Source organism: Phalacrocorax carbo, chromosome 2 (genome assembly GCF_963921805.1).
Source record: "Phalacrocorax carbo chromosome 2, bPhaCar2.1, whole genome shotgun sequence".
In the NCBI taxonomy this organism is placed as follows: Eukaryota; Metazoa; Chordata; class Aves; order Suliformes; family Phalacrocoracidae; genus Phalacrocorax; species Phalacrocorax carbo.
The window spans coordinates 13543017-13567509 of record NC_087514.1 but is presented as its reverse complement, the minus strand read 5'-3'; the positions used below and the strand labels follow the sequence as shown (position 1 = coordinate 13567509).

Below are 24493 nucleotides of genomic sequence, written 5' to 3'. Positions count from 1 at the left end.
TCGCCCTGCTGGCTGCGCTGCTTTTGATGCAGCCCAGGATACGGTTGGCCTTATGGACTGCGAGTACACATTGTTGGCTCATGTCCAGCTTTTCATCCACCAGTACCCCCAGGTCCTCTGCAGGGCTGCTCTCAATCCCTTCATCCCCCAGCTTGTATTGATACTGGGGGTTGCCCCAATCCAGGTGCAAGACCCTGAACAGGTACAGAAGGCTGTCAAAATTGAAGTAGCTCAGGTGGACCTGGACTGGGAGTGTAAGGGTGAGCTATTTGTAGCTTGATGGGCCCATGAAACTTCGGGACATCTAAGAAGAAATGCAATATGCAGATGGGCTCATAACTGAGGGGTGGGTGGACCTGACAATGGAGACCATCACACAGGTCACTCATGAATGTGAAACACTACTGCAATCAAGTGAGCCACACAAGTAAAGTTCCCCTGGAATTGAGGGTGGTGGCTGGGTCTTCAGTATGGCGAGGCCTGCCAAATTGACTATGTTGGACCACTGACACGAACGTGCCAGGGCAAGTGCTACATACTCACCATGGTGGAAGCAACTACCAGTTGGCTAGAAACATACCTTGTAAACCATGCCGCTGCCTGAAACACCATCTTAGGCCTTGAAAGGCAAATGTTGTCGCAACATGGTACCCCAGAAAGAATTGAATCAGACAATTCAATCTGGGCCAGGAAACATGGCATTGCCCGGGAGTATCATGTCCCCTGTCACCCACGAGCCTCTGAAAAGACTGAGAGATATAATGGACTGTTAAAGAATATGTTGAGAGCATTGGGCAATGGGGCGTGGAAGCACTGGGATATAAATTCAGCAGAAGCCACTTGGCTGGTTAACACCAGAGGATCTGCTAACCGTCCAGCCCTGCCCAAACAAAACCCCTACATACTGTGGGAGGAGATAAGGTCCCCACAGTGCACATAGGGAAGTGGCTGGCAAAGGCAGTGCATATTGCTCCTCCCTTGGGAAAAGGCAAACCCATTTGTGGGACTGCCTTCAGTCGAGGGCCTGGGTGTACTTGGTGGGTAATGTGGAAGGGTGTGAAGACCTGGTGTGTGCCTCAAGAGGATGTAACCTTGAGGGAAAAATAATCTGTGATGCGAGTTGTATGTTGTAGGAAGTAATGTAGCAGGAATGACCTGAACCGATGGAAGAGTGAGCTTTGCAAGGAACCAGGTAAGTGCAACGATGACCCAAACCAAGCCGGGGTTGGTGCCCAAGAGTTGAACATGCTGCTTCACCTGTCCTGAGCACCCATCTTCACAGGTGGGCCCCAAGTCACAGCCTGTTCTTATGAACATTTGGAGGAGTGGAGGAAGCCCATGGAATAGGAGAATAATATCTATCTCTTAAGGAACTGGGGATAGATAGTAGTTAATGAGAATGTATAAATCTGTTACACTGGGTATAAAGATGGTTTAAGTATGTAGTATAACTTGGGTTTGTAAGAAGGGATTTCAGTAACGAGAATTAGATACAAAGGGGTGGTTAGAAGATGAAGAGGAACTAGATGTGGGTGATGGGATCTGAAAAGCATAAATAAATGTAGCCTATACAAACCTCCAGAATATCCACAGAAGTGAATTAGTACTTAAAAGTTTTTTTTTTTTTACTTTTAGATTTTGTAGAACATGTATAAATATATTCAATTATGTGGGACCTGAGCGTGATGCAAATAGTTTGGAATAACGGGTGGAGATTGTATTGGGTCTGGCTGGGATGGAGTTAACTTTCTTCATAGCAGCCCTCATAGTGCTGTGCTTTGTATTTGTAGCTAGGAAGGTGCTGAGAACACACCAGTGTTTTGGCTGCAGCTGAACAGTGCTCCCACAGCATCAAGGCTGTGTCTCCAACATCCCTCCCCTGCCCTCAAAAGGCTAGTAGGCCTAGGGTGGGCAACAAGCCAGGAGGGGACATAGCCAGGACAGCTGACCCAAGCTAACCAAAGAGATATTCCATACCATATGATGTTGTGCTCAGCACTAAAAGCTAAAAGAACAGAGCAGGGGAGGGGGCATTCATCTTTAAGGCATTTATCATCAGGAGCAACCGCTACACGTGCTGATGCCTGACTTCCCAGGCAGTGGCTCGACGTCGCCTGCTGATGGGAAGTAGAGAAGAAATCTTTTTCTTTTTGTTTTCCTTTTCTTCCACATGCGACCTTTGCTTTTATTTATTAAACTGCCTTTACCTCGACCCATGAATTGTTTTTCATCTTATTTTCTGCCCCCCTGTCCTGATGAGGAGGGAAGTGATAAAGCAGCTGGGTGGGCACCGTGAGGCCAGCCAAGGTCAACCCAACACAAAGGCAGCTCAGCCCAAACTCCATTGTGTTTGGGGGCCAGGACATCCCACATAAGGCCACACGGCCTCAGCCCTCCATCGAGTGCTCGGGGCCAGGCCACACACATAAGGCCACACTCGCCCACCCCTGGCCCATGGCAGACGCTGCCTCCGCGCCCGCATGGCGAAGGGAGGCAGCGGCTGACACGGGGTCGGGGGCTGCCGTCCCTCGCAGACCCCAGGAAGGTGACCAGTGGTGACTGTGGGCAGCAGCCTTCGGCGGCCGACAGCCTGCTCCCCGAGCCGTCAGCCGTGAGGCGGGATGGGGCGGCCTGGGGGCCTGTGGCGCAGACATGCTGAAAATGCTGACCTGAGAGGGCAACTGGCGCCCGTGGCAGAGGGGCGAAATTCTGCCCTCCAAGCCATAAGCTCGCTTCAAACGCAGCTGGAAGCTGCAGAGCACAAACTGAGAGCTGTGGGGAAGTGGCAGAAAGTGCTGAGAGAGAAGTAAAAACAGACCACGGGGAAGACGGGCAACTGTTTTGAGCCCAGGTGAGTGAACCAGAGAATCGGTTTCAGAGCCACTCGGAGTCAGCTCAGGCAGGGGATGGCCCTGGGTCCTGCCTTCTGTCAGAGGAGGACACCACAAGTGAGACAGAAGAACCAGTAGCAGACGAGCAGTCCATCCTCCCGCAGGCTCTGGGAGAACCACCAGGAAGGCTTTGAGCATCCATAGCTCGATACAGCCACAATCCTTTCGATGGTCCCAGTGAGCAGCCTGAACTGGAGCCTCTCTAACTGCTGGACAATATGTTTATGTCGTTGGGCAGGTGGATGAAGGCGGTTGGTCTGTGGGAGAGCTGGCAGATGGCACAAGAGGATTCATCCCCTGTAATTTTGCTGAAGATTCAGAGGATGACCTGGCAGAAAAGAACTGGAATGATCCTCGTTACTATATTTTTGGTGTCTCGCTTATTTTGAGGCAGATGAAGAGGATCTAGATGTGGGTGATGGGAGCTAAAAAGCATAAATAAATGTAGCCTATACAAATCCCCAGAATATCCACAGAAGTGAATTTGTACTTAAAAGTGAATAATTTTTTTTTTTAAATTTTGGATTTTGTAGACTGGGGGGATCTCTGGAGGGAGGGCAGTGGGGACCTCCAATGGGCCCCAGCAAACTTGGGTGAGGCCCAGGGCACTCTGCATTGTAATTAGTGCCCTGCACCAGCCCCTACAGAGTCTGGATGAGGCCCTGGGGCACTCTGGAGGGTTATTAGGGCCCTGCATGTGCCCCTCCAGAGCCCAGCAAAGGTGCCCGGGCTTTCTGGAGGGCAACTCTGCCGTGTCAGAGCACCACAGCTGCTGGCAGTCATGGGGACCCTCCTGTCAGGGCTGGTTGCTGTGCGTGTCCTTGCCACAGGGAGCAGAGAGCAGAGCAAAGGGAAACAGCAAGTGGCGTTGCCCACGGGACTGCCCGCACACACATCGGTTGTGTGCCAGAAAAGGATGGTTCCGGGGCGCCTGGAACCCACTGCTGCCCCTGCGTTCGCAGGCTGGAAGTAAGCTGAATGAATGGCTGGGCTTTCTGGACCATCCCCACATCCCTTCCCCAGCCAAACCAGCCCTGCAGGTGTTTGGCTCAGCGATGCTTCTGCTGGTGTCCTGCGAGAGTTGCCCATTAAAACACTTCAGAGTGTGAAGCCTGATGCCCGGCTGGATGGAGCGCAGTGTGCGCACTTGCAATTGCTGCTCATGCACAAAGCACCCAAAGGAGCACGCACTCGAGGACAACCCCTGTGCTTGCTGCTTGTGCTCCTTGGGAGCATTTCACCGCCTACTTTTTCCATGGGCTGCTTTTTTTCTGAAAAAAGAGAGTGCCCTGGTCTGCCCCCATTACTCTTAGAAAATAAAGAGCACCCAGGCGTTCTTCCTTCCTGGGCAATCGTACACCACACTCTTGTGTGGCCCCCTTCTGCGACCCTCACTAGGCCTGCCAGCTGCACCTCCATCCCTGGGGAGGTGTTGGAGCAACAGATCCTGGAAACAGCTTCCGATTTGTCCTGTGAAGGACAAGAAGGTGACAAGGATTAGTCAGCAGGGATTTACCATATGAGGCAATTCTGCTTTATACCATGTCACATACGAGGCAGTAAGGCCAGCTTACTCACATCAAACGAACCTCCCAGGGGCCAGTGCTCAGTGTCCCCTCCCAAGTTCCAGCTGGCCACTCACTCATCCTGAGAAAGAACTACAGCTTCAGCTTTACTGAGTCCTGAAGAACCATCAGTTTTCTTCCAGTTTCCCAGAATCTCTGCAAGCAGCAAACCCCATTTTACCTTACCTATTGAACCCCCCCTGACTTGTGCTGCCCCCAGTTTTAGTTCCTTCCCAGGGAATGTGGATGCCGCCCGGACAATTGGATGAACTCACCAGTACCAGCTGTGTCACATGCCGTCGCCATGCTCAGCAGGTCGGGAACATGCAGAGTCCCACCTGGGTTGCCAAACTGTTACCAAAATGGATTCTTTTCTTCTAGTTTGTGTGCAGGTACCAGAACGAAGGCAGGAAAAGTAGGCACTAGCTAAGCCCCCTTTTTATTGCCAGCAATAAAGGTGGCTCTCAGTTAGGAGCATGAGCAGGACCCCATGTTACAACTCTGGATTCCTGATAAGCAATCTTAAGACTATTCACATACTCATTTTTACAATGATGTTACCTGCTGAAGGGAAGTAGAGAATTTTTGTTTCCTATTGCTTCCATGTGCAGCCTTTACTTTTTCTTTATTAAACTGACTTTATGTCGACCTACTAGTTCTTTCTCTTTTTCATCTTATTTTCTCTTTTCCTGTCATGCTGAGGAAGGGAAACGATAGAGCAGCTGGGTGGGCACCTATCAGCCAGCCAAGGTCAACTACTGCACAGTGACAGGACAAGGGGCAGTGGTTTTAAACTAAAAGAGGGTAGATTTAGATTGGACATAAAGAAGAAATTTTTTATGATGTGGGTGCTGAAACACTGGAACAGGTTGCCCAGAAGAGTTGTGGCTGCCCCATCATGGAAGTGTTCAAGGTCAGGTTGGACGGGGCTTTGCGCAACCTAAACTAGCGCAAGATGTCCCTGCCCATGGCAAGGGGGGTTGGAGTAGATAATCTTCTCCCAAGTTACTAGTGATAGAACGAGAGGAAATAGACTCAAGCTATGTCAGGGGAGGTTTAGATTGGATATTAGGAAAAATTTCTTCACTGACAGAGTGGTCAGGACTGGAACAGGCTGCCCAGAGAGGTGGTGGAGTCACCACCCCTGGAGGTGTTCAAAATACATGTAGATGTGGCGGTTCAGGGCATGGTTTAGGAGACGTGGTAGCGTTGGGTTGATGGTTGGACCTGATGACCCTAGAGGTCTTTTCCAACCTTGATGATTCTATGATTCTGTCTTTGAAGGTCCCTTCCAGCCCAAACCATTCTATGGTTCTGAGATGGAGAAAACCATGTTTATGTCAGTAGCTACAGTACTAACATGTTCCCTCACCTCAAAGCCAGGGGTATTCAAACACTCCATAGCAAGATGTACAATTAGATCGTGTTTGTACACAGCAATAATTTCAGAAGCATCAGAACCAGGGTCAGAGGGTCCTTCCCAAAGCGTCTGTAACATTAGCAAGTGTTAAAATAACAAAATCAAACCTCAGTAACTGCTAATAAATTCTCACTTGCAGTTTGCAATACTAAAATTTGCTGTTTAACTCAGCATGGAGTACTGGTACAGGTACTAATAGCAATGATAATATCATAGGAACCAAAACATGAAAAAATCCGTTACGGGCAGATGTAGAAGCAACAATGAGGCATTCAAATGCAAGATGGAAACGCAAAGCTCCTCAGCAGATACGATCAGAAACAGGAAACTGGAGTTAGAAGTGGCATGCCAAAAAAGTGAGGAGCAGGCCACAAAGGAAGGAACTGAAGTAGCTGAGATGAGGGATAGCCACGCACGACCGGGACAAAGGAATACTTCATAGCCCCAGTGCAATACACACTGGCCATTTGGAACAGTCACTATGTGACACATTCAGAACAACATTCACGCTATTTTCTTTGCAGTAGTTAATTTTTGCTTGGTTGTTATGTCTGAGAAAATACTGCCTGTTCTTAAGAACTGCCACTTGTCTTCCACTCCTGGAGCCAGCGGGGAGTCAACTGTTGTGTTGCCAGTCTAAGAGACAACCTCAAGTCCAATGATCTGCATGCACATCAAAAAGTTTCCAAATCACCTTGGCTAGCCACTGTGTATTTCTGACATCTCAGTCACAACATGACAACATTTGGCAAGTATTTAATTTGCTGCTAAAACAGCTCCAAAGCTATTTCCACTTTCTGAACGGTGGAGCCAGATAATTTGGCGAGCTCCTATTAAGTATCTACACAGACCTGGTTCCACAAAAGCTATGTTCTGGTCTCTTAACTACTGAGCCTACTCAAGAGCTGTGGCAAAACAAATTATAGCCTTTTTATGTGGCTACTCATGACTTTAAGTTTAAGAAGAAACCATGGAAGTCCCTGTTCCAGTTTTTTTGCTGACATATTTGGCATTAAGCTTTACAAGTTTGCTATGGCTTTGCTGTAAGACATCCTCTGTTGATGCCGACGTCATAATTAATTTACAGCATGTTATGGTCAGTCCCTACTGAAAACTTATGACACCGGTTAGTCTTAAAAGCATCGCCAGCCCTTCAGGCAGGCTTCACTGCCACCCGAATATAGTGCTCTACACACACACACAAAAATTTCCACCTAGCAAAGCACACGCATGACTAAACCAAATATTCTGTAATACATGATGAGTGCGTTAATGCTTACCCAAATATACTTGCCAAGTCATCATCTTTTGTAACAAGCTGACGAGGATGTGTTTAATCGCATTAAGTCACCAAACTATCAAAGATAATTTGACATGGCTGAAGGCAACATTCAATTTTTGCAGAGAGGTTTCACAGTCAATTTAGCAGAGGGCTACACCATATCAAGGGTTAGTGACAGGTTCCCTAAAAGTCTCTTAAAGCTTTAAAATTCACCTGAACGTAACAGATACAAAGTGTGTTCACATATGGTGAATTACCATTTGGTTGTGAGTTATTTAAAGTTTCAGCGCTCTTTAGTACTTCAGAAAGAAAATACAGGAAAACATGAGGAAAAGTTACAGTAAATTATGTCTAAGAGATTTCTGGTTTTAAACTATATCCATTAAAGAACACTTTACGAAAAGCTACAAAGAATTTAAGAGAAGGTGGGGGAAGAGCACTCCTTGTTTGCCTCAAATGTGAAGTATTTCAAGCAAAAGAAACTACAGGATAATCTCTTCCTTTTTCTGTGAAAGCCCAAAGCACGAAGCATCAATGCTTCAGAAAGTAAAGCAAAGCGGTGTCATTATCAACTGAAAGCATAACATAAGGAGCTGTATGATGCAGAAACAACACTGCCAGTTTTCACAGCAAAGATCATCTTCCTTGCAGGGTTTTACAAAGGATATGATCTGACTAAACACTCTTCAGTACATATAAACAATCTTGACAGTTTTTCTCCTCCCTGGTCTAAGCACACTGAAGACAAGACTAGAGCTAGTTCTACACCTGCAAAAACATTTAGCTTTGAAGAAAGAAAATCTTCCAGTTCCAAGGTAAACATTTACCATTTAGATTTTTTTCTAAAACATATGAATCACAGAATCATAGAATGGTTTAGGTTGGAAGGGACCTTTAGCGGTCATCTAGTCCAACCCCCCTGCAGTGAGCAGGGACATCTTCAGCTACATCAGGTTGCTCAGAGCCCCGTCCAACCTGACCTTCAATGTTTCCAGGGATGGGACCTCCACTACTTCTCTGAGCAACCTGCGCCAGTGTTTCACAACCATCAGAGTAAAAAATTTTTTCCTTATATCCTTATATTATATATATGGAATTATTCTTGTTGACAATTTCTCAGCATAAATATATTTAAGATTTCTAGCTATCTAGCTCTGAACAGGAAATCACTACAATGTCAATTAATCAAGAAAATGTCTAATTCCATGGCTCTAAATGCAACAACATGGAATTTGATACCAAGAAACTTTCAAACTGGATATCATAAAGGAAGCCTTCCATCCCACTGGCATCACAGGTCCCACGAAATCGCAGGCGCTTCAAGCACAGCACAGTGAGGTTTATGATGGAAAGCTAAAGCTACCTCTGAAAGCTGAACCAATACCGGACTCCTTATTTTAAATGCAAACAAATCAATGAAAAAAGAAAGTTATGAAATCTTAAATGAGTTTAAGAATATATACAAATATCTGCATTTAAAAGATATACAATAATTCTTAAAAAATGTAATATGAACTTTATTGCATACATCATTCCATAATCATTTGGATATATGAAATAAATACAATAAAACCTTTAAGCTACAGAAGGTGGGAGATATATATCTGAACAGAATTGTCTGTCAAAGTGACATAAATCATCTTGGAGATTACCAAACCATTTGATTTCAAATTCTGTGGCTGATGCAGTTACCAACGATGACAGCACTGAAGGGCCTATGCATTTTACCTCACCCTGAAATTCCTCTTTTAGTTTTTCCGGTCTAAGATCCTGCCCCATAACCTGAAAACAGAGTAAGAAAGATGGGAAACAAGAAAATAACTTGCAGAGAAAACAGCAAAAATGACATTAATAACACATCTTTACAAGAAAAGCCCTCGACATGTGAACCACACACCATCCAGGAGAAGTTTCCAAACCACTATCAAGTTGTCTCAACGCCAACTCTGCATTCAGTGCTCACCTGGCAACAGCACCAACACTCTGATCTCTTCCCGGGGGGTGTCAGGCCAAGGGAAGCAAGGAGAGAAGTTTCTTTTCCCAACCTTTTCAAAACCTGAGATAGTCTGCATGCTGCTGCCCTCTTATGGATGAAATCCCACAAGACTGCCTGCCAACCCAGCCACAGCCTGGCTTTCACTGACTTAAAGCTGTAATGCTGACAGCAAAGTTAGAATCTTGCTGGCTTCCTTCTGTTCCTTAGGATGAAAGTCTGAAACACTACAAATGTTTAATCTCTGGGAATAAAGTAATGCAGTGTTATTCTCCTCCTTTGTATTTCTTTAAAACTGAAACCCAGCACATCAAACAGAATGAAGAAATCATGTAAAAGGGTGTCTCTGGCTTTTTCTGGAAATGTTTAATACTGCTGTGCCCACCAAAGTAATCTCCACTTCCATGTCACACTTGTGATTCACTTTGTGGCATCTAAAAGTCCTGAGATAAAATCTGCATCCCAGGAAACGCACAGGGATGATGCATCTGCAAATGCAAGTCCAATAAGAAACTTAACAACCCTGAACATTCCTGAAAGGAGAATCTCAGCAGAAGAGATACACCTGCATGACACAAGCCAGTGCTACATAGGTATCACTGTCAGTTCCAGATAACATACTACCAGGGCAACCCACCCCAGCTAATTTACCTTGCTTCCTGGCACAGTTAATTAGCTCAGGGGAGTGTCACACTTACAGGACTTTGTGCCTGAACTGGCTCAGGTACCTCAACCAGCCCACATATAGCTGAGAGCATGCACATGATGAAACATCCCCTTACCTTGGTCATCAACAGCAAGGAGTCTTCATTGAAACCAAGTCCGGCCACTTTGTCATCAATTTCTTCTTGACTTTTTATGTTATTCTCTAGCGCAAAGGACAACTGTTGCAACTGGGTAAGCTGAAGTAAAAGCCTGAAATGAAACAAGCAGTTAATAAAAGGCAGAGCTGGCAAAAGAGTAAGTCAGCAAACCTAAACCCAAACAAAATGTAATACTTTAAAAACAGCTCTTCTTCCTGACCTTTGACAACTGCAAAAACTGCAAAGGAATTAATATATCTGTCTCAGACTACTACGGGTATGGTATACCCGTGCTGCGACAGAAGTATCGATAAGTACGTGCCAAGTACATCTGGGTGCTCTGCACAAACATTTTTCTCCCCATGTATTCATCACACAATTCAGCAGCGGAGCAAAGCTCTGCTAGCATTAACTGCAGTACATCAGGTGTCCCACATCCTTATCAAGGCCTAAAAGACAGCAGTGCACTTTTGCCTACGGCAGTGATTATCTTTGTAACCTGAAAAGCTAGAAATTTGGGGGGGCTAGACAAATATCAAACATTCTCCCCACATAGGCCAACCCTGGAATACTTTCTAAAATCTTCCATCACAGTTTTATGTTCAAGGCAGTGCCCTGAAGTCACCACCATGTTTCAGTGCAGGTTAGACGTTGTGCTCACAACGTGGCTTCACATCACGGAGGGACCCCATTACCAACTACTCGACCAGAGAGAGCAGTGGCAGTTTCCAGAGTCCTCCTCACACAAGGACCGTAAAACATATCAGCAGAGGAAATTTCTAAGTGTATTCAACCAAGGGACCACTGGGACTTAGTAGTATCGCTACCGAAACTACGTTTAATTCAAGCGTTATGCATAAAGAACAACAAATTTTTAAATCATCTTTACCAAAGTTAAATGAAGCATGTGTTATAATAAAGATGTGTATTTTTATGAAGATAAGACTTAAGATGTTAAGTGAAAGTTTTCATTTGAGCATTGTAAATGTCAAAATCTGCAAGTCTGAGCAAACAAACTATCTGTAAAGTCAGTAAAGTTTTGCCTGGGAAATTCAATGTAAAAATGGAGAGTATTTTTAATTTGGAACGTGTTTTTATTTCAAAATTTGCAACAACATAATGTAATAAAGAATGAAAATTAAACAAAACCATTTCTCCAATTTTTTTGGGAGAACACTTCTGTTTGTTTGTTGACAAAACTAGAAGAGTCAATTATTCATGATGCTTTAACACAGAACCTTATTTCCTAAAAAAACAATACTAACATCCCTTTTCCAGGTGCAGTTTACCCTGCACATATGTTTATGCAGCATAAACATCTCACTTAAAATCCAACAGACTTGAAACTATTAGACAACCTATTTAATGCGTAAGCCCTGGGCAGGGGAGAAGCTTACCCTGGACAAGTGTGTCTGCAAATATAAACTGCAATAACACTTTGTGAAACTGTGGGCCAAGCAAGTAAACCCCACAGTTTGTAACTGTCTCAATGCTGAACCATGCACACCGAAACAGGGAACACAAATTATTTTAATATGAATGTAGCTTTAATATTCAATATCAGTACTAAATCTATTATCCTCTCCCAAGTAGCAATTAAAGTCACCATCACTTAGTCTGAGTACAATTAAAAGCTACTATATCTTTTTTTTACATTTCTTAAATCTTGCCCTAACAGGGCAGTTATAAAGTGTTCTCTGTAAACATTTTTGGAAGTTCATAAAATGGCTTTGAATATGTTCTGTGACTAATACGTTACTGAGAGGCAAGAGGGTGGAAAGAGAAATCCAAGACTATTTTAACAAAACCAGTTCCTAATTATCTCTTTGAAAGATTATGTTTTGGAGATTTTTGTTGTGTGCAAGAGGTTTAGGAAGAGAAGGAAGAAAAGGAAAGAGCATTTTAATGCAGTCCTGTCAATCAGCTGTCACAGAGTTCATTTTTCAACCTCATCCATTATGCAGATTGGGGTATTATTATATAATACATTTTTGCTCAAGCGTGATGCTTCAAGCAAATAAGACAGGTGGCACTCGCAGAAGGAAGACTGGCTGGCCTTCCCTTTGGGGCACTTCAGCTGCTGCATCTTTATTACCAAACCAGGAAACAGCCATGCTCTAACAGCCTGTTGTATAAAATTACTTGAAAAGATTCACAGAATAAGGTTATTAAAAAACGCTTTACTTCTCAACAGTGCATGACACTGGTTTACTCTTTCCACTCAGGTTTAGGTTGTTCACAGCTACCATGCTAGTGCATTTTGCTTTTTAGATCTGAAACAATAGCAGGGTGCTTCTAACTTAGCATTGCCAATGCTGAAACAAACATTTAAATTGAAAATGTAAACTGAAAATATTAAGGCTGGGAAAAACACGTATTAAATTGCTCTTGACTGGGAGAAGTGAATATTATTCTAAGAATACGTTTAGTTACCTTGCTCTAATAAACGAGGCACATGCCTTTATCTCAACTTTCTTCAACATGTTCTGCTCCCAGGACTTGGAGGCTACATGTTTCCCTTCATCCATCTTTTCCGGTTCCTCCAAAGTGCAGAGGAATTCTTCTACAGCTTGGCCGCTCCTACACACCACTGCATTCTCCCTCTTTGTTTCTGTAGCAAGGCTGGACCAAGGGCCTTCTTTCTGGCCATCTGATCTGCGAGGCTGCAAACTCATCTCTCTTCCAGTAGATGTTTTGAAACTACTATCACTTACACTAACCTCTTCAGACTGATTTAGATTTGTTTCTGCAATGACTAATGGAGAAAAACTCTGTAAAAGGCTCATATAAGCTTCAGCAAGTAACTTCCAGTACCAAGGGCTGAAAGGATGTAAGCAGATCAATTGCTGCAGACACGTGATCTTTCTTTCCACATTTTCTAGACCCTGGTAAATGGTAAACTGCAGGTTGAGAACCGTCGTTAAGTGATCTGTGTTAGTAGCGCCGTTTCTCTAGAAACAAAAGATAATAGATTAAAAACAGGCATAGAACAGAATCATCCTTTAGAGCTTAAGAAAATGTCTCCCTGAATAATAACACACATATATCACTAAGGTTAATTTTTAAATTGTACAGAATTGTGCTCCTAATTTTAAATGATACGTGACACAGATCATGCATGATCAAGCTGACAGCATTCCCTCTAGCTGCCTTGTTCCAGTCTGAAAGGCAAGAAGGTCCCAAACGTTGTGAATTGTCTATTTGTCTTCAGAGTTTTATACAGTTGCCGTTCTTCGGAGTATTAACACCTTTTACATAAAATAAACAGCAGCAGTAAAATTCTAGACTTCAGAGCCTCTGGACTTCTTCCTTTACAGGAAAGACTCAATTTGCGGTAAGATACTCTTCTTGGTGGCAGTCTGGCAGCACACATATGGATATAAAAGGGAGTTTTGAATGATCACTTTTACAGTGGAAAGATTTAAGCACTCATTTATTCCCTTTCTTATAATTCCTATTACATTACATTAATTCTGCCTAGCAGAGCATGATATTTAGTCCCTTCCAGGACTACCAGCCTCCCTGCACAGGGAGCTCATTGTGGTACAGGGTGTTCTGATTTCTAAAGAGTGATTATATCTGCAGTGACAGTTACCCTCTGTTTACCAAGTATTCTGAGCACTGAAGGATTATACACTTAAAGATTATTTTTCCAGAAAATGGTCCATATAAAAGAACTACTGGCAATATTTTCACATTCAAAGCCTAAGAGAAAGATTGCATTTTTTACCAATTTTTCTGCAATATCCAGAGCCTCCTTGTGCCTTCCTAGGCGAGATAAACACCGAGCCTGGCCCTCTTGGACATCTCGTCTCATTGCAATGTTGCTGGGAGGCAACAGCAGTAAGCAGTTTGAGTATTCACACAGGGCTTTCTAGTAGTGTCGACAAAAAGAAAAGCCAAACAAAACAGAGAGATTTTCATTTAAAGGTAAGCCTGACAGTATGTTTTGTTTATGACTACAATCACAAAGGGAATTCAGGAGCTGAACTCCACATTTTCATTTCTCTGAACTCAGCTCCCACCTATGCTTGTAACACATGAGGGCCCGGTACTACACAGCCAAGTCCAGACGGTGATGAGCCACCTCAATCCATATTCATGTTTAAGCCTTAGCAGGATTTACTGCACATCTGTCCACCTCTTCCCCATCAGGTCTGATCCAGAAGGTAACACCTACCGACCTGGGCAATATGTGACACAAGGCATCTTTCCCCCAGCTACCAACTCCATGATCAAAGCACTCATCCTAAATTTGGGAGGCCTTGTTTCAAATCCGTGTCATTCTCCATGAGAAGGTCTGAACCTGCAGGCACCTCACCTCACATGAATAATCAGCAAGTTGGAGAACACCGCAGGGGAAGTGAGTTTCCATCATTCCTGTAGGGTGGTTCTAATTTGCACAGAGTTATTAAATATTAATTGGGCTGAGGAAAAAGACAAGAATGAGCAATACTTCTGCAGCTTAATGCTCAGGGCACTCACCAGGACTCCAATTAACATTTAAATACATTAAATTAAGTATTCAGTGAAGCTAAGAATGGAATCTTGGTTCCTCCTCCTCCATGTGAGTGCTCAGAAGACTAAAGAGCAGTGCTCATTCTCCCATCTCCCAAAATGAATGCTTAATTATTCCTTGCAAACTTGAATGAATCTAACAGAAAGAGTATCCAGGCGACATATCCTAAACACTTCCTAGTAAAATGGCTGAAATATTTTTCTCCCCTGGTATTAAGTTCACATTCCTTCTCAAGCAAAAGAGGGAGCTCCACTCTGCCCAGTGAGTGCAGCAGCCACTGGTGAAAATGTAATTTTGTGTGCAGTCCGGTTCTGTCACAGCAATCCAGGTTAGCAACAAGACTGAAGACTAGACATTTTTAACATGGAACACTGTGTCAGAAAAGGGTTAGGAAGCAATGGTCTGTTCCGTTAGCAGATCTGAGGGCGTGTCATTCCCTCCTGAGAGGGCACCACAGCACACAAGGAGCAATCTGCTCCTCCTGAGGGTCAGCAGCCATGTCTGACTGCAGCCTGAGGCATCTCTCTTCTCAGCACACTTTTATGAATCCCTTCAGGGAGTCTCAGCTGAGACTGGAAAGCATCTGTCAGGTATAGACAAGGCAACAGTAGCACTGGAATAATGTTAAAAAGCAGAAGTCAATGCCAATGGAAGTACAAAAAGATCCACGAATCCAACGAGCAAGGTGAAAGGAGTGGAGTCAGAAGTCGGCCTGAGGGCTTTGAAATCAGGGAGCCTGTAATGCAAACCATAGCTGGGAACAAGATGCTATTGCAGTTGAAACAAGCGCAGAAGCAGCTGATTTCAAGCAGGAAACAAAGAAACAAAAGACTGGATGCTTCAACTAGGCCTACGGTGGCAGAAGAGCAATGATAATCAGGAATGCAGCTCAGGAAATAGGCAGTGAGGATAGTCTAGGACTACAGCAGGCAGGAACAGAAACAGGGAACATAAATGCACCTGAAACCACCCATCCAGAGCAAGGGGAGCCAGCAGAGAGGTGGAATGATGAAGCTCATAAGGCGAATGTCAGGAGCCCGACAACTACAGTCAGCTTTCACCTGACAGTGGGGGGAGCTCTGAGAAAGGTGAGCAGCACCCAGGCAGTTGGCAGCTTTTGTGGTACATGGTACGTAGCCCCAGGAGCACAGATATCTGCACGCTTAACTCTGGCTGACCATGATTTCTATGGCCACAAACAACAGCTTGGCTCACTGCTGAACCACTCGGATATGCAAGCGTGATCTGGATCCGCGCTGTGTGTGGAACAGCGTTTCTGGCCAGTTTACGTCGACTTCACGCTGACTCCTGGAAAGATGACATCTGGCTGGGGGAGCCTGCCAGAACAGGGTTACCCGTGGCGGCCTGACCACAGCTCAGTCAGCAGGACAGCTCTTCGCCAGGTCACCGCGACGGCCCGTAGGTATGTTGTGCCTTCAGCACAGGCGAGGAGCCATTAGGCCGGACCTAACCGCACCACAGGCTCCAGCACCGCCAGGCCACGGCTCAGCTTACATATAAGCTCACACACGCGTCCACTCAGCACACCGGGGACTATGGGATCGCCCCAGTTTATATCCCCACAGCTTCCACCGACCGGGGCCGGGCCTGGCCCGGCCCAGGCGCCAGGCCGTGCCGGAGCCCTGGAAATACCTCGAACTCCCGCCGCCGGTAGGCCCAGTCCGCCCGGAACTTGCTGGCCGTCAGCTCACCGGCGCCTTCCCCGCCGGCCGCCTCGCTGCGGAACCACTGCGGGCACACCACCGGCCCGTCAGGGGGGCTGAGACCGCCCGCCCCGCACCCGGGCCGCCCGCCCCGCACCCGGGCCGCCCCCCTGGCCGCCCCCCGCCGCCCCCGCTCCTCACGCGGGGCTCGCAGTACTTGGCGCCACGGGGCGGCCCGGCCCCACGGCCCGGGCCCCGCTCCCGGCTCGAGGCGAAGAGGGAGTCCTCGAACTCCCAGCCCGGCAGCGGCTCCATCCCGGCCGCTCCGCCCGGACCGGCCCCCGCCGGGCGGCTGAGAGGGGCCTCCGGCGGGCACCGAGTTAGGGGCGGCGCGGGCTAGAGGGCAGGCGGCGAGCGGCGGCCATCTTAGGCAGGGCGGTGTGAGGACGCTGCGGCGCGACGCCCGCCGGGAGCTGTAGTCCCGCCCGCCGCCCCTGGGGGCGGCTGCCCCAGAAGGCCTTTACGGGGGCTGGGAGATGAAAGCGGGCCGCGGCAGGGCTGCCAAAGCCTCCCCCGCAGGGCGGAGAGCGGCGCGAAGCCGGGGCGCTGACTGGAAACGGGGGCGGCTCCAGCGCCCGCCAAGGGCCAGCCCGCAGGAGGCAGCGCAGCGCGAGCAGGCGAAGGCCCTGCCGTGGGGCAGGTTCCGACCCCGCGTTTCTGGCGCCCGCCCGTTGGTTTTCGGAGGTGGGCGGTGAAAAGGGGTGCAGCTTGCGCTCCCCGGGGTCAGCAGGGCCGCCGGCACCTCCCGGCTCTGGGGAGCAGTTTGGGTACGGGTCACCGTAATGGAAATGTTGTAAGAGCCTGTAACGAATACTTGAACCAAACTGTCCCATGCTTTGATAGATTAATTGCATAATTGTAGAGTTGGTCTGTTAGTATCTTGGCCTGGTGCCTGTGGGGGGGGGGTGGCTGGGAGTGTATTTTGGTAACTTTTCCATTTGATTTCAGTTCTGCCCCAAAGCAGAAGAGGAAACTTGTGAAATCTCAGACTTTCCAAAGGAAGATTTCCCAAAGCCCCCTACACTTTGCTATGGGAAAAAAGGACAGGACAAAGTAAAGCCTGGAGCTTTTGTCAAGATGTAAATACTCTCAGGCGCACCCTTGATCATTCATGGCACCTAGGTGAAGATGTAGCTACCCCAGCTGTACACCCGCCTCGCGATATTGCTGTACACAGAATGAGTTAAAAGTGTACAACACTGCTTCCTGTCTCTGCCTTGCCAGTCTGTTCATCCAGGAAGGTCCACTTTGTCCCATTTAATCACTATGCAGATTTGGAGGTGGTGAGCTGAAAATTCATCCTTGTACTTGCTTAACCTGAAAAATGTACTAGTCAACCAGTCGGTACCAGAACAGCTTTTGAGGCCAAAGCACTGCTTATATAGGTAATTGTCAAGGTTTCCTTCTAGTGGACATGCAAAATACACGTTCTGGGTTTGGGGTTGTTTTGTTCTTTCTCAGTGGATACATGCTCAAAATATCCTTCCATCCCAGCGTAGCTATGACTGGATGTAGCATCAGCTGGCTTAAATCCCTGGGTAGAAACTCAACTTTGGCAGGTAGATTTGATTAGAAGATAAAAGAGGATTGATGTTTCTTTTGCTTTTAAACTTGCTGTTTGGCAAATAAGCCCTCCTGAACATAGGAAACTGCTTAGCAAGTAAGTCCGGAGGGAATCAGGAGTTTGCTCGACATGCTTCAGTCTTCTTGTAGAGGAGCAGAGTCAGAGCTGCTTGTACTTGCAAACCAAACCCCTCTGGCTTCCTCCTGCCTGCAGACCAATGTGATGAGCTCCTGCAGGACAGAGGCAGAGCACCCAGGAGTCACGCTGCAGAGGTTAGCATTAGCATCTAAACAGTTAGAGTTTCTGCACTTCTCACATACACTGGACACAGGTATTCCTTTCCCACTCCAGGACAGTGGCTCTTGCTGCAACACACCAGTCTAATGAGCAAAGCACAAAAATCCAGCAAGACGATTAAAAGCAAAGCAAAAAGAAGAAAAACTAAAAAAGCAACATGAGTAATCAAAGTGAAATGTGGCCCCAGCTCAAAGTAAAACACACAAAGAGCAAGGCGCTCCCAGGGGCAAATCCCAGAGCAGCTGGTTGGCTGCCAGCTTGGATTGCTGAGTTCTCCAGGGCTGGGGGTTTCAGCCATCGTTGTTGCCTCTGAGGATACCAACGTGGTCTGCAAAGGCTCCGTGTTGCAATGCAGAGAATGCCATTGTTTGGTAAATCAGCGAGAAGAGAGCAGCGATTTCTGAGCACCGTGCAGGGGGCCTAGCAGCTGACCGCGTGGTTTCAGTCATAAGTCATGGGCGTAATATTGCCTCTCCCCTTGCCTGCCTCTCCCCTTCCCCCGCCTCCCCTCAGACATTTAAGAGGCTCCTTGTGTATTAGTTACAGAAATAAAAAAATGCAACTTTAGGAAATTCCTGTGCCTTGTCAGCACCGGAGATTTGCTCGATTTCTCCCCTAAGACCCAAGTCATCAGTGTAGCTGCCAGAATACAAATTCCCAATGTACTTAAGCTGTTTGCCTGAGTTTGCACAGCATAACTTGCCGTGGTGCTGTTAGCCTTGGCTTCACACAGAAAACATCATATCTGGAAGAGACAGCTTAGAGGGGGCTCAGAGACACATGAGACCTACGAGAGCCTGTGCTGCTGCAGCTGCTCTGTGTAGGCAGCTTCGGGGATAAAAAGAAGCCATAGATTAATTTTTCCTAAAAGCAGCTGAAGTCTTACTCCACCACCAGCCTAAATCACCAGCTCGGCAGATGAACATCAGACCAATAAAACAAATAGGCTCCAGTAAGTTGCGGTCACCGAGCAAGTTCCTGTGCATCAGCAAAGCTATTGTAGCTGTTCACACGAGCATGCCTCGTTACGCCGACAGTGAGGTGCTGTGACCCAGCTTCAACCTCAGTGAACGGGGAGCAGGCTAGCATGCTTCATCTTGCAGTCAGGGTGCACCCACAGAAAGCCTGGGCAGAGAAGACAAGCAATAGGCAGGAATTTGTCATGCTGCCCTACTGCCTGAGCCTTTAGGCCAGGAAAAGAAAACACAGCGTGGCAGACAGAGCTCGCCTAGATCCTGACAGCCCTCTTCTCCCTGCTTCCCAGTCTACTCTGAGGCAAAATTAATTCAGAAGAATTCTCCCCCAGTGTTTCTTTAATTGCTGAAGTTATTATTTGTATTGTAATAGCCTCCATGGGTCCCTGCTGCAGCCTGGCCACTCTTGTGCCAGTAGAATGCACACCACAAAGGTTTCAGAGACCATCAAGCACACATAGTAGAAACAAGAAACCTCGGTTGGCAACTAGGGCCCTATCTTGGTAGGCACTACCCACACACGTTGGCTAAGGAATAATAACAGCTCTTAGATGGTTTATAGCTTTATTAAAATATGCTGGAAAGGAGCTGCCCTTGGAAGAAAGCAAAAGAGAGACTAGATCCCTCCTCAAAGCAAGAGAGCTGCCTGCAGTGAAGAGGGCAGTGAGACCCACAGGCAGCACTCCTCAAAGGATGGGTGGCTCCTGAATTGTTAAGTGGATTCTTCCAGACATTGTGAAATATTCGTACCTTGAGGGAAGATTAGTTTTCTTTTTTGACAGTCATAACACAGGCTCTTCCCTAAACACATTCATGAAAAGAGGATCAGCTCTTCATTTGCTGATATTGTCTCGCCACATCCTTGTCTCTTGCCTTCTATTTAGATTGCAAGTTCTTTACAGCAGAGACCATCTTTCATCCTTTTTGCATGGTGTCACACAAAAGGGGATATTGTCTATGACTAACGGGAGGGTAATACAAATGACATTTCATGGCTAGGGCATACAGAGGTTATTGCTGCTACAAACTGCAAACAAAACTGCAGTTAAAGCTCTGACGAGCTCAGATGAGTTTTAGCAAATCTTACTACGATGGTCTGAGATGTCACTGTGGCGCTCAAGAGCTATTCTCCTTGAATAGTAAGTTGTCACAAGGAGGGCAGCAAAAGACTGACCCCCTGAGCCAAAGCTCTCAGAAGCCACTGACCCAAATCTGGGGAAAAGAATATTTGTCTCAAATGCAGTATGTCTTTAAAGAAGTGCTGGTAGAATCAAGATGAACCCCCATCCATCTCAAGCTAGCTGAGAAGCCAGCTCAGCCAGTTGCGGCCAAGAGGAAGCTACATTTGCCAAATCCAGATCTGTCCTTGAGGGAGGTAAAACCAGGACTGAGCAAAGGCAAATGCAGGAGCTAAAATGGCTCCTTACTCCTAAAGGGGAAAAGTGCTCCGGCATCCTTGCACGCTACGGAAGGAGAGCAAACTGAAACCAGGGCAGTATTAACATGAGAACACAGAGGCCAGTGGCTGAGCAGAACAACAGCATCAGGCAAGAAACGAGGCAGGAAGGGGTGACTGGGAGGTGGAGACAGCCAGAGCAGCAGCAGTGCTCCAACCAGGCACCGAGTCCAGCGGGCAGGGAAACTCCTTTTGCTTTCTCCTCTCAGAAAAGTAAAATCATGGAATCCACCTTCTTTGTAAATTTATCAAGCCACCCCACAGTTCTAGTAAGACAACAAAAATGAGCAGGGAGGTGAAGGGTCATGCATCATAGAAATCAAAGAGTAAGAACTCTCTGTCATTAACAGAGGCCAAAAGCTTTTTAGGGGTCCTTAGGACAGACAGGAGAGGACACATGCCCCAAAAGATGGTTCATTTGCCTGCCCTACCTTGAAACAGCACAAACTTTCAAACCCCTGGCAAGCCATATTAACTAGGCCATAATCCCTCCCCCTCAGGCCTCACAAAACCCAATGAAGTCGTTATTGCCAAAAGGGTGCACTACGCACAGATGTGTTCAGATATTAATGGGTTTTGCAACTATTTTCTGTCTAGCAGGATAAATGATGAACAGAACGAGCATGCCCTTGGGTTTGACCAGAATGCTGTTAAGAGAAAAGGAGAAAAGCTTTCTGGAAAGAAGGTGACGAACTGCTGGGGAGCATCCTAAAGCAGTGATCTTCCGGTGCAAGCCTGCACATTTCCAGTACCGATGCAAATCACATGTCTGAACTGCTTCACTCAGCCATGTAGTACAAGCACCGAGACTGTAGCTTAATGGTCCATGGATACAAGCTAGATGAAGACGGAAGTCACCATAAAGGGCAGTATCACAGATCATCTGCTCTAACTGGAAAAAAACCCCAACATACTCTCTGTCAGGCACGGTGAAGTTTGTATGCCTCCTTCTATGCCCCTTTTTTCAGTTTTATCAGTTTGCCTCTGAAAACTCACTAACTTCCCCTGGCCACAGTTACGCTTGTTGCTTAATTGCTACTCATGATGAAACCAGACTGTGGAGACCATAGTGGATTCATTACCTCTCTAGGTTAAAACTTACTCCTGTGAAGTTTTCGGGACTGGGCAGGGCTAAGTAACACTGGTGGCAACTCATCTATGACACCATTCAAGCAACCTTGGCTGCTGTAGTACATTAAACATCCATTAAACTGAGCCAACTTCTTACAATATTGCCGTCTTGCAGGAACAAATCTGAAGAATTAGAAAAAAATATGCTACGTTGAATAAATATACCCAGGGCTTTGTGACTGCCCTGGAGCGACCCTCACAACTCATGGGCTTTTCCAGTCCTGCTCTCCTTTTCCACATGGAGGCTGTCAGGGGAGGCTGCCTCCACAAAGGAAACAACCAAACTGTTTGTTGATTCTCCAGTGCCTCATTTCCCATGCAGCTTTTGCACTGCTGGAAAGGACCAGTGGAAACTGCTATTAAATTTAGCTTTATGGCTTCATATTTGCCTTGTACAAGTATTGGTGCCGGCAGAAAGTGTGAGGCGAAGCAGAGGGAAAGCTCTCCTCAGTGAACAAATGCAAACAAAATGCAGAAATCAAGAATGGACTTTGTCCACCATTGCTCCCTTCCCCAAATCATTGCTCTAAATTAATTTCACTTGCAAAGAACACCAGAAAACATACATCAGCAATGAGTTTTTACCTCTGTGGTGTTACTAAGACAAATTATGAACCACTTCCATCACAGGGCTTCTATGGGCCTTGTTTCTGCACTTGGTGGATGCTGGATGAGATGCCTGCATGGAAGTCCTTGCAACTGGACCTCACCGGGAGGCTCTGGCCAGTTGCTGGAACGAAGCTGCAGGATCAAGAGCAGTTACAATTGCAATTTTATTTGTACCGTCTCCTTCAGTTCAGAACACGTCATTACTAGAGGCTATTTTGTGGGCCCTCTTCCATGTTGGTCCCTTAAGACAGGCTTCACTGCAATTATGTTTTTTCCTATTTGGCTTTCATTTAGGAAAACCGAAAATCACTAAGAGGAGAATTACTGCCAACACTGACCTTTATTTTCACCCAAAGACACAAATCAACTAGGTGCGACACGCACTTTCATTCCCTTTTTCCGTCTTTTCTTTCTTCTACCAAATAAATATTTTAAGGTAATAAACATCAGCTCAGCCCTGAGCCTGTAAAGAAACACATATGGGAGAGGAATTAGTCACAATGCTAATAGTTCAACATTATAGCAGTAGAAACATATAAATATATTCAAAGGTTTCATTTTACAGTATTTGAAGTGCAACAAGTCATTTAACAATCAAAAATGTTAGAAACCACCATCCGACAGACTGAAGACCACCAACAGCAGTATTTCAAAGCAATGCCAAGCCCACAGGGAATAATTTAACATCATTCTAGAGGGGACTTTCTGGCATAAAAAGAAAAATAAGGCAGTGCACAAAGTGGCTTGGCATTTTAAATTCTTAAAAATAGTAGTTGACAGTATTGTTACAAAAACAAATGGAAGTTGGAAGGGGCTGGGAAGACAAGGCTGGGAGAGGGGAAACAACCCACAAGGCCAGCTGGTCTGTTGTGAAAATATCGACTGAATTGCAGCATTTTGGAATCACTGTAAACAAAAAAGGTAACTGTTTAAAAAAAGGTGACTGTGTGCATAATCCAGGGCTTTTCATAACTCCCTCATTAGCTGACAGATTTTTGAATAAGCATTCTTTCCTTCCCCCCCCCCCCCCCCCCCCCCTTTTTTCACTGAACCAAGTAAAACTATTTGGCCAAACACCAAGCTGAACTGACTACTAGTGCTTATCTCCAGGCCCGTGCATAGGTCACTACTTCAGCGAGGGACGTAGTTTTTTGGGATTGACATAAGCTACAGCACAGGAACGGTTCTGTTGCCTTAAACATCTTTTTCTCAGGTGGGGACAGGTCTGTAGGCACGATGCCGGGTCCTGCAGGGAAAAGCAGGTCTCGAGCCCCTCCGACTGCAGTGCAACAGTTGAAGTAGACAGGTGTGACAAGTCACGCCGATGCAAGATGGTGGCACTACCTCTGGTGGGGAGCTTCTGTGAGTGACGGCAAGTCAGGCTCGCCAGAGAGACGCAGAGCTCAACAGAGAGTGCTCATCTTGGACCATTCTCTGAGGAAAAGGCACATGTTAAAAGCAGCCACAAAGCACGATATCCAACTGACAGGGACTTCAGCGGGGAGGGAGTTCCTACTCACCCCATGTCTTCCCACCCCACGTATTTTAAATGCAAAAATAAAGAGCATCTGCCTTAAATGAGAAAAACCACGTGAATGTCCCTGGCCTGCTGACACAGCAGAACAGTTCAGCAACAAGCAGCTGCACTGACTCGCACGTGAAGCTGACCTCACGCTGGCTGTTCAGCCAAGCCAGTTCTCCAAATTCAATGCATCTGAGGAATTGGTGAAATTCAGTTTTGTGTAAAAGGAAAAAATAAAACAACACACCATTTTGGAAGATCTGGTCTGTGATACTTTCATACAGACACAGCTTCCACACCACCTCTTAAAACCACGCGCACTCAGTAAAGAGACGTTTATTCCATTATTTCTGTTTTCAAATTTTTGGTACAAAGTTTATTTTCAGAAGTTCCCACATGACCCCTTCTTCTACCAGCGTCTTTTAGGATTTTTCTATCTCTGATTTATTTTCTTTATCTGTTGAAGCAAAAGCAGTAACTGCTACAGAAAGCAATAATGGCAATATTACAAATATTTTACAGCAGCATCCATTCGTCTCTTTGCCTCAAAAAAATAACAAAAATAAATCCAAAGACAAGATCCGTACTGCCACAAAGGCTTTGTAATATCCAGAAGTATGCTGCGTTCCCATATATGAGTTGTACAAGTCCAGCACAATTTTCCAAGTTTGTGCAGAGCCTGATAAATAAGACACAGAAATATCAGTTATGTTATACTGTTTCTAAGAACTTTTACTCTGTAA

At 46.0% G+C, this 24493-nt stretch overlaps 1 protein-coding gene and 1 long non-coding RNA gene across 4 annotated transcripts; one reads left to right on the top strand and one right to left on the bottom strand.

Moving 5' to 3' along the window:
• Positions 1-8659: 8659 nt before the first annotated feature.
• C2H8orf76 (chromosome 2 C8orf76 homolog) lies at positions 8660-16592 on the bottom strand. Of its 3 annotated transcripts, XM_064442148.1 has the most exons (6): positions 16339-16592; positions 16127-16222; positions 13685-13828; positions 12388-12905; positions 9934-10066; positions 8660-8940 (listed from the first exon to the last, which is right to left on the bottom strand). In XM_064442148.1, the coding sequence occupies exons 1-6, from the start codon at positions 16450-16452 to the stop codon at positions 8734-8736; spliced, it is 1212 nt and encodes a 403-aa protein (XP_064298218.1). In that variant the 5' UTR covers positions 16453-16592; the 3' UTR covers positions 8660-8733. The 3 variants fall into 3 exon arrangements, with proteins under 3 accessions (XP_064298218.1, XP_064298220.1, XP_064298221.1); XM_064442150.1 differs by lacking the exon at positions 16127-16222; XM_064442151.1 differs by lacking the exons at positions 16127-16222; positions 16339-16592 and adding an exon at positions 14276-15861.
• Positions 16593-16693: 101 nt separating this feature from the next.
• On the top strand, positions 16694-21763 carry LOC135311854 (uncharacterized). Its single transcript, XR_010371390.1, has 2 exons — positions 16694-16881; positions 21089-21763. It is a non-coding gene; the product is annotated as an uncharacterized LOC135311854 (long non-coding RNA).
• The last annotated feature ends 2730 nt before the right edge of the window (positions 21764-24493 follow it).

Coding starts and splice junctions, on each gene's coding strand:
- C2H8orf76 (XM_064442148.1), bottom strand. CDS start 16,452: ATGGAGCCGCTGCCGGGCTGGGAGTTCGAGGACTCCCTCTTCGCCTCG. Junction 12,906..13,684: donor TGGATATTGCAGAAAAATTG/GTAAAAAATGCA, acceptor TTTTGTTTCTAG/AGAAACGGCGCTACTAACAC. Junction 10,067..12,387: donor GCCTCGTTTATTAGAGCAAG/GTAACTAAACGT, acceptor GTTTCATTTCAG/GCTTTTACTTCAGCTTACCC.